This window comes from Neovison vison, chromosome 3 (assembly GCF_020171115.1).
Source record: "Neovison vison isolate M4711 chromosome 3, ASM_NN_V1, whole genome shotgun sequence".
Lineage (NCBI taxonomy): Eukaryota > Metazoa > Chordata > Mammalia > Carnivora > Mustelidae > Neogale > Neogale vison.
The window spans coordinates 28,580,374-28,590,052 of record NC_058093.1 but is presented as its reverse complement, the minus strand read 5'-3'; the positions used below and the strand labels follow the sequence as shown (position 1 = coordinate 28,590,052).

The 9,679-nt window shown below is 49.7% G+C and overlaps 1 protein-coding gene across 2 annotated transcripts; it reads left to right on the top strand.

The window, feature by feature from the left end:
• The first annotated feature begins 412 nt into the window (after positions 1-412).
• LOC122901736 (C-X-C chemokine receptor type 2-like) lies at positions 413-8,483 on the top strand. 2 transcript variants are annotated; one of them, XM_044240842.1, is made up of 2 exons: positions 413-602; positions 7,405-8,483. In XM_044240842.1, the coding sequence occupies exon 2, from the start codon at positions 7,413-7,415 to the stop codon at positions 8,481-8,483; it is 1,071 nt and encodes a 356-aa protein (XP_044096777.1). In that variant the 5' UTR covers positions 413-602; positions 7,405-7,412. The 2 variants fall into 2 exon arrangements, with proteins under 2 accessions (XP_044096777.1, XP_044096778.1); XM_044240843.1 differs by lacking the exon at positions 413-602 and adding an exon at positions 6,220-6,244.
• Positions 8,484-9,679: the final 1,196 nt, after the last annotated feature.

The window sequence follows — 9,679 nt, the reverse complement described above, 5'->3', positions numbered from 1 at the left end:
TGAGCAAATTCTCAGAGGACATGGGGAAGTTACCTGTGGGAGGTCTGTAGGAGAGTATTCAGAGAAGAGTGGGCATTGGAAGTAATGCTCTAAGGTAGGAGCCGGGTTAATACAGCTGGACCAGAGCTCCAAGTGGGGGAAGGAGGAGGATACAGTTAGAACATGCTATGGGCTGGATTATGTACCCCCCCCCCATTCATATGTTAGAGTCCTGCAGTATGTCAGAATGGGACCTTAGTTAGAAATAGGGTTGCCACAGATGTTAGTAGTCAGGATGAGGCCACCAGAGGGCGCCAGAATCCAACATGACTAGTGTCCTTCTAAAAAGGGGAAATTTGGACACAGACACTGACATCCAAGGAGAGAGTGTCATGTGGCGATGAGGGCAGAGATCGGGCTGATGTGTCTACAGGCAGAGACAGGCCAAAGATGGCCAGCAAAGCAGCGGGTGCTAGGAAAGAAGCCTGGAACAGATTTTCCCTTGCAGCCCTCAGGAGGAACCAGCCCTGCTGACACCATTGTCCTGGACATCCAGCTTCAAGGACTGTAAGACAGTAACTCCCTGCTGTGTGAGCCACCCAGCCCACTAACACCCAGGGATGGTGAGCAGGATCAGGGTGGGGGTGGGGAGTGATGGGGCAGGACTTAAAGGATTTTGGCTTTTTTCAAAAGAAGGGAGTGAAGAGCAGGAGGACTGGGAGGTCACTTTAGTAGTCTAGGTGAGAAGGGAAGGGCATGGGGGCCAGGGCATCAGTTGTAGGGGTGATGAGAAAATAGGAACTGGAATGCATTTTGGTAGAGCTGACAGAACTTTCTGGTAGATTGAATGTTGAGTGTAAGAGACAGACAGGTGTCGATGATGAGTCAACAAAGTGGCCCGAGCTCCTGGAAGGACGGAGGGGCCATTTAGTGAGGTAAGATGAAGATTCTAATCTGCCTCTTCGCTCTCCTCCACTACTTCGTCCATTTATTTCAAATATTCAACCAATATTTACTTGGTGCCAGGGCTGGCTGCAGCACCCAGTGCAAAATAAGAGCGTGGGGCCCCTCATTCCAAAAGCAGGAGAAAAGCTTTTTTCTTTCTTCTTTGATCATTCTCTTAACTGGACTCTGTTGTTTTGTTTTGTTTTTAAGTAGGCTCCGTGTGTCACCCCAGTGCGGGACTTGAACTCATAACCCTGAGATCAAGACCTGGCCTTGCTGAAGTGACGGAGCCACCCAGGTGCTCCTAAGGATAGTCTCTAATGGACTCCCTCTTTTTTATTTGCTATTTAAGGCTGTGCTCCCAGAGGCATAGGGCCCCTGTGGGATGGGGGAGTGGGAGGCTGAGCCCAAGGAGGCAATAAGGGTGGGACTGCGTGTGAGCTGAGCTCCAACCCCTGTCGCGCTCCCCTGTCACACCAGACTTCACTCAGAAGACACCAGTTCCAAGATGAAGTTATTAAGAAGTTCAAGGCAGCGGACCGCAGAGCATTCTGCCCCCAGCTCAGGGCTCCTCTGAGCGTAGGACTCCGTGTGGATGCGCCGGATATCCACCCACTTCCTGTTTGGCATCTACTCATATGTGTCACACACTTTGCGGGACACCAAGAATGCAAAATAGACTCGTTTATAGTTCCTGTCTTTAAGGAGGGGCAAGGAACGAAGGGATGGTGTATGAATCACTACTCTGTCCCAGAGTCTTGCCTGTTCATTGCCCAGTAGGAGGAAAAGACTCCTAAAAATGATTCAGTAACACAGTCTGGAAACCAGCACAGTGGAGAACCTGGGCGGGTGACACAGGAGGAGAGGGGAAGGAGGACGCAGGGCATTTAGGGCTGGAGGAGTTGGGAGCTCAGTGGACAGGAGACTCAGCATCCTGGGTGTCTGCTCATGAGCCTAGCCGGACGGGCAAATTGGAGTGGGGAAGGGGGAAAGGACCATGAGAGGGTTATTTACCGAGTTCCATTTATTTATTTATTTATTTATCTATTTATGGTGAAAATGGCTAAATACGTATTTTTTAAAAATTGCCAAAGTCATGCTTATTTGAGAAATTGGGCAACATCCAAAGGTACAAATAAGAAAGCCACTCTCTATAAGCACCCCCACCCAAAGATAACCGCTGTTAAAGTTTTGACTTTCTTTCCTATTTTTCCCCTGTGTGTCTACACACATTTATTACAAAGTGTTATCCTGCTGTACATTCTGTTTGCTAACCAGCATTTGCCCTTGACATCCTATTATAGGTACCTTTCTGTAACATTAATTGTAGCTCTCCATGTTGAGTTTAATGGACACACGGTGTTCCATTTTATAGATCTACTCTAATTTGTATAAAAGTTTTGGAAGCGTACTGAAGTCATTATGAACCAGTGCTATATAAACAAGCCTGTGATAAGCTTTGTCTTCCCTCCCACCCTCCCTTCCATTCCTTACATTAGGTGGGATTTCAGGGTCAGAGGGTCTGCACTGTTCAGTGTGTTCGATGCATATTCTCCCAACAGGACCGTGGGTGAGGGGTGCGTATGTGTATCAAGTCAGCAAAAGGTGAATGCACATTTATTATCTGCCAGATACTGTGCTAAGTCCCTTACATGTATTAATTAACTCATTTCATTGATCCTCGTGTCAGTTCTATGAGCTAGGCACTACCTTTCTTCCCATTTGACAGATGAGAATGTGAAGGCACTGAGCAAGTATTCAAGCCTCAGAAGGGCACACAGCTGGCCAGGGACAGGGCTGGGATCTGCAGCGTGGTGGTCTGGTTCCAGGACCCACACTCTACCCCAGTTCATCACCACACAGCACCACGAAGCCAGGATCCTGATCCCCAGTTTTATGGATAAGGATTTTTTTTTAGTCTTTTTAAATCTTAATTTTAATTCCAAGAATAAAGATATTTTGATGCACATTAAGAAACTTACCCAAGGGCATGCCTGGGTGGCTCAGTGAGTTAAAGCCTCTGCCTTGGCTCAGGTCATGGTCCCAGGGTCCTGGGATTGAGCCTCTCATCCGGCTCTCTGCTCAGCAGGGAGCCTGCTTCCTCCTCTCTCTCTGCCTGCCTCTCTGCCTACTTGTGATCTCTGTCAAATAAATAAATAAAATCTTTTAAAAAAAGAAACTTATCCAAGATCATAAACCAATAAAGGAAGGCCCGTATATGAAGCACCATCTGTCTGACTCCAAAGCCGAGATCTATGGGTCCTTGATGAAGATGTCTGAGTTCATTCGGGAGTGGGTTCTCAGACTGGTTTTTAGGTGCTTACTTTTCAAGGTTCCTCTTTGATTTCTGCCAGAGCTTGGCAGTCAGGCCTTGGAGGTCTGCACCTGCCCAGGTCATACCTGTTAAGTCCTTGCTCACCCTGAATCTCACAGCCCAGACCCCGTGAGGCACTGACATTCCTCTCCCTCCTCTCATCCTGGACCACTTGTTTTCTAGAACTCTTTCAGTGGGTCACAGTTTTGGTTGCCAGTGACAGAAAACTCGGCCTAAACTGGTCTTAACAGTGAAGAACTGAAAAGGACTGAGGGAGGTTTGCCTCTGGTTTGTTCAGGACTCTGGCTCCGTTTCTCGATGATTCTCCCAGTTCTGCCTTCCTCTGTGTGTTAGTTTTGACTCCTGGACTGGTTTGCCATTGATGCATCAAGATGGCTTCCAGCTGTAACTAAGACGCCATCTTGGCTTTTCTGTTGTTGCCAAACAGCCATCCCAACCTTGGCTCTGCGGGGACCATCTTAGGTCACATATTTACCCTGCACCTGTCACTATGGCAATGCGAGTGATCACGGGGGGGGGGTGAATCCTCTCCTCCTCCTCCCCTACCTCTATTTTGGTCCCCAGGTCCAAGCAGACTCTTCTGCAGGACCGTGAAGGGAGGCCAACGTGGGCATCAAAGCTGACAGAGGGACGGGATAGATACACGTCCAGCCATATTGCGCCGCTCACACGTTCTTGCATATGAAGCTTCCATTTTCAAATCAGAGTGGCAAGAAGGGGCCTCCGCATTTTGCCAGAGGACTGGCATTCAGGCGACACATGTCATAACAATCTTGATGGCACTGGATGTTCCGCACAGAATAGAAACATGCTTTCCTGCTAGGAACATCACAGATCTGTTGAAGAGGGAGCAGTTCTAAGTGGGAAGGTGTGGTACGGAGGATCTGTCGGGTGGGCCGACTTGCTGGAACATTTTCAAGTGGGTAACATTTTCTTCCAAGCTCATGCCTTTTCCCTCCCATGAAATGCTCTTGCCTTTCTCTCCTTCCATGAAGTGGAGAGTCCTTTTAACTCTGCTCGTCCAGATCACCTTCCCACTGGAGACCTAAGCTACCACCGTGGCCGCCTCCACAACCACCGAGAGGGACTGCTTCTCCTTTACTCCTTGGGCCGGAGGGCAGGCCAGACCCTTCCCTCCTACCTCAATCCTTCTTTGGATTAGGCTGGAATGTTGGACTGACTGAAGTCAGGGCTTAAGAAAAGCAGAAGGGTGTTATAGACAAAGAGGGACTTAAAATATTAGTTAGAGCAGCTCCTGCCCTGGTCTGTCTCCTTGGGTCCCTTGCAAAGATGTCCTCCTGCCCGGCGACTACCACCTCCTGATGGTAGACACTCTCTTTCTCCATGGTCTCCACTTACACTAGCATATTCCTAGGCATTTGGCAGCCAAACCCCACAGTCTGTTCTCTCCTGTGTTACCAGTCACTGTTTGCCCCGCCCCCCCCAGAATTACTTTTCCCCTAGATGATTAATAAGGGAACGTCCATTCCCTTCAGGGACTCGCCACTTCAAGTCCTTTCTGGTCTAGGCATCAGAACACAATAGTCCAACACCAGTAAAAGCAAAGCATGGGTGGCCCCAGGGCAATCATCTCCTGATGCTTCCTGCAACTTTGTATGAATGAGAAGAGAACCCAGGGGGAGAGCATGACTTAGCTTAGAAAACATGCTTGTCAGTGGCAGAATTTATGCACGGGGTTGTGGGGAGGGTATGATTAATGGGCATTCATGGTAGGGGCAGACTTTATACTGGAACAGATCGATGCTAACTTTAAACTCTAGAGGATGGTCGGAGAAGAACGATGCCAGGCAGACTGGCCTGGCAGTGTGGAAGTGAAACTTTCAGGCACACCTCATCTATGACTGTGTGGGCAAAAGCAACAGACACTCTGAATCAGGATGGTGACCTGATCCGTGAATCATGGCAGGTCTGTCTGATGTTTCTTCTACAACGATGGATTGAGCACCTACTCTGTTCCCTGGCAGAGGATTGGAAGATGAAGGAGAGAGGGTCTCTATTCTTTAGAAGCTCACGGGCTGGCAGGGAAGGCTGACTTATAAGTGTGTCATTATAATGCAGGGTTCATGTTGTAACAGAGACGTGGTTACTGTACCAGAGGAGTAAAGCCAGGGGACACACGTTAACTGCTGGGAACAGCTGAGCCAGGTTCCAAGAAGACGTCCTTCATTCTGGGAGAGGAGCAAGATGAGCTTCACCCCAACTCCTCTGGTCACAGATTGGCCCAGCTCCAGTGGTCTCCCTGGGGTCCCTGCCCCCAGCCTCGGGCCATTCTAATCAACCTGTAGTTGAGAATGGTTGTGTTGATGTGTTGGGGTGGGTGGGTGGCGGTTTACTTCTCCCTCTGATCTTCATGACTGTCTCCAGCACTCCCGGGGGCTACCCCAAGGAAGCCTGCAGGAGAAGGAAAAATTGTGTGCTTGTTGTCCAAACGCAGCTCAAGGACAGCCCTCCACTTCCTTCCCACAATAACGTGTGGGGTGTGGCAGGCCCCCAGTCCCTCCTAAGTAGGGGGGGGTCTCCTACCAGAACTGCCTACAGTGGACTTCTTCTGAAGTCTCTACTGTCAAGAGTAAAATCCTCTCCCCTTTATTCATGTCCAAGCAAGTCAGAAGACTTCAAAGGTGATAAAGGGAATTTAAGGGATAAACAAGTGGACACGAATGCAAGAAGAAGAAAACAAAAGTAGTTATCCATGTGGAGAATTCAGATAGTGGACCCTTAACTCCATCTTCATGTCTGGTAGCCCTGCTTGGACATCTGGGTGCTGGGAGTCTCTGAAGCCCCACGGTGCCTTGACTTCACTCTGTCCTCCAAATACGGACATGGGCGGGGCTCAGAGAGGAGGTGTGCGGTGACGAAGCTTCTCTATTTCCCTTTATTCATCAAGTTTCCTCTGACTGTTAAATCCCTCTGGTCTCTGAGCTCCAGCCTTCTACAGTTGGACACACCTGGCGGGTGCCTCAGGTAGGAAGCCACCTCTGTTGCCAGGACTTTCTTTGGGGAGGGAGACTTGGTTTGACTGTGTTTTAGAAAATGCATCCATAGGGCTCCTGGGTGGCTCAGTGGGTTAAAGCCCCTGCTTTCGGCTCAGGTCATGATCCCAGGGTCCTGGGATGGAGCCCTGCATCGGGTTCTCTGCTCAGCAGTGAGACTGCTTCCTCCTCTCTCTCTCTGCCTGCCTCTCTGCTGACTTGTAATCTCTGTCAAATAAATAAATAAAAATCTTAAAAAAAAAAAGACAAAAGAAAATGCATCCATTTCTCTGGGACCTGAAGACTCTCTTGGCTTCCTGCCTCCTCCCTTGTGACCACCTATTCAATTCCGATCTCATAGGGGGCTGTGGTTGGTAACAAGGGGGCCACAGTCTTGTCACTTCCTCGTTTCACGCCTCTCCCTTTTTTTGGGGGGGGGGAAGAGGCTTGCATTTTCCCAGTCTAATGTTTATTACTTTGCCCTCAAATGCTGTCTTCTGGAAAAATGCAGTATCGGCAGGCAGAGAACATACTAGAATGTCTGGATCGGAATGAACTCAGAGAACCTCAGGCCTGCAGGGGATTCAGGGGTCATATACTCTGTCTCCCTCCAGGGGCAGAGGAGAAAGCAGAAATCTGTAAAGGTAAAACAACCCCCTCAAGGTCACGCAGCTTATTATTGATAAGTCGGCATAGAGTGAGGACTGGATACTCAGGACTGGTAACCTTCCAAAGGTCTTCAGACTGTTTTCTGGAGATCTTGGGAGTTCTGGGGGCCCCACCTTAGCAGCTATGTGGGTGGAAATGGCAGCACCCCTTCCTTCCCAGCAGATGAATTTTTGTTGGATTTACATGTTGGTCTTTTGGTGTGATTTTGCTTCTGCAAAATCTTTCACAATTTGGGAAGATATTTGAACACTGCTGATGGTTCTGTGGATGTTTAGGGGTAACAAGGATGGGGACTCCTCTCTAATGACAATGCTATGAAATCGACCTCAAAAGAAGTTCAAAATAGAGGAGAGGGAAGGACTTCTCCTGTTGCCAAACCAACAGAGAAGCAAAGCTATTCTGATAAGTATTCTCACATCCTTGATGAGTGACTTCAATCTGAGTTACTAAATCACATTTCTTTCTCTTGAATCTTTCAACTAGATTGATCCATGATTTTCTCAACGGAAAATCTGTGGAATGACACCGATGAGTGGTATTACGATGAATTTGGAAATTTCAGTGGCACACCACCCACAGAAATATATGGTCCTTGTAGGATAGACACTGAGTCACTCAACAAGTATGCAGTGGTGGTCATCTATGCCCTGGTCTTCGTGCTGAGCCTGCTGGGAAACTCCCTAGTGATACTGGTTGTCCTATACAGTCGGCTCAGCCGCTCAGTCACTGACGTCTACCTGCTGAACTTGGCCATAGCCGACCTGCTCTTCGCCCTGTCCTTGCCTATCTGGGCTGCCTCCAAGGCGAAAGGCTGGATCTTTGGCACACCCCTGTGCAAGGTGGTCTCGCTCCTGAAGGAAGTCAACTTCTACAGTGGTATCCTACTGCTGGCCTGCATCAGCATGGACCGCTACCTGGCCATCGTCCATGCCACGCGCACGCTGACCCAGAAGCGGCACTGGGTCAAGTTCATATGCTTAGGCATCTGGGCGCTGTCCCTGATGCTGTCCCTGCCCATCTTCGTCTTCCGCAGGGCCATCAATCCCCCCTACTCCAGCCCGGTCTGCTACGAGGACATGGGCGCCAATACCACGAGACTGCGGATAGTGATGCGGGCCCTGCCCCAGACCTTCGGCTTCCTCGTGCCCTTGGCGGTCATGCTGTTCTGCTATGGGCTCACCCTGCGCACGCTGTTCCAGGCCCACATGGGGCAGAAGCACCGGGCCATGCGGGTCATCTTCGCCGTCGTGCTCGTCTTCCTGCTCTGCTGGCTGCCCTACAACCTGGTCCTGGTCGCAGACACCCTCATGAGGCTCCGGGTGATCGGGGAGACGTGCGAGCGCCGCAACGACATCGGCCGCGCCCTGGACGCCACCGAGATTCTGGGCTTCCTCCACAGCTGCCTCAATCCCTTCATCTACGCCTTCATCGGCCAGAAGTTTCGCCACGGACTCCTCAGGATCATGGCCTTCCACGGGCTCATCAGCAAGGAGCATTTGTCCAAGGACGGCAGGCCTTCCTTTGTTGGCTCTTCTTCAGCAAACACTTCTACCACCTTCTGAGCCCCTGAGCCCCTGGGCCCTCCTGGAGCGCCTCAGGGCACCTCCCTCACCGTCAGCATCCCATCCCGAGCCTCATGTCCACTGGTTGTTTCCAGTCTCTGTGTCAAGGCAGCTCCCAGCTGTGGTTACAGGAAGCTACTGGGGCCACGTCCTTTTCAGGCCCGTTGGACGGTTTAGAAAGCCTGCCCTCGTTCCCCGCACCTCCCTATACGTCCTATGCCAGCTGCTAGAGCTCAGTCCATCCTAGCACTGAGCTCAAGCACTCTGGTGTCCGGGGCAGTTAAAGACATTCGAAAGGCATCCTTTCAGGGGACGACAGAAAGTTCCTACCGTTAGTGTTAGCCACTAGTGGCAAACAGCAGTGGTTGCTTTCCCGACTCTCCCTTTCTTGCTTGCTGGCAAAGCCCACCTCCCTTGAGGGAGGCCGAGAAGGACAGACACTCACTTTCCCAGACTCCCTTAGCTAGGAGTGGCCCTGTCATCCACTTCTGACTAGTAAGGTTTCAGGGCAATAGTGTGCTGGTGAAAAGAAGTCCGGGTTTGTAGCATTTACCAAGTTGCCTGGGGCAAATGCTCCCACCACAGCAATGTCAAAGGTTTTCATGTGTTTAGCAACTAGCTCACAAAAATTTAGGAAATGAATGGGCTGCTTTCACAAGTGGGTACAAACTGGCTTCAGGACACCGTTGCTTAAGAGGAAGTCTGCTGGGTCCAGGGACTCCTGGGAAGTATTCCTGATTTAAAAAGAGAGAGAGACACACACACACCCACGTATCCTTGGTTCTTGCCTTTGAATATGGTTGTGGGATATGATGTGACAAAGAGGCAAAAATTGTGCTCAACACACTTAGACAGATGGAGTGGATGAGAACAAAGAGCCCAGAAGGAGACCCAAGCATAAATGGTTAATGATTTTCAACAAGGGTTACCAAGACTATTCAATGGGAGAAAGGATAGTTATTCAACACATGGTGCTGGGCAAACCAGTTATCCACATGCACAGGAATGAACCTAGTCCCTTTCCTCATACCATATACAAAAGTTAATTCAACATGAGTCAAATACCTAATGATAAAAGCTGAATCTATAAAACTCTTGGGAGAAAACACAAGGAAAAGCTTCCTTTGGTTTGAGGTTGGAGATGGAGAGAAGTTCAGAGATGAGCTTTAGATCAAGGTTGAGAGTAGATCCAGGGA

What these genes read in the sequence shown, in the direction of transcription:
- LOC122901736 (XM_044240842.1), top strand. Translation starts at nt 7,413, where the DNA reads ATGATTTTCTCAACGGAAAATCTGTGGAATGACACCGATGAGTGGTAT.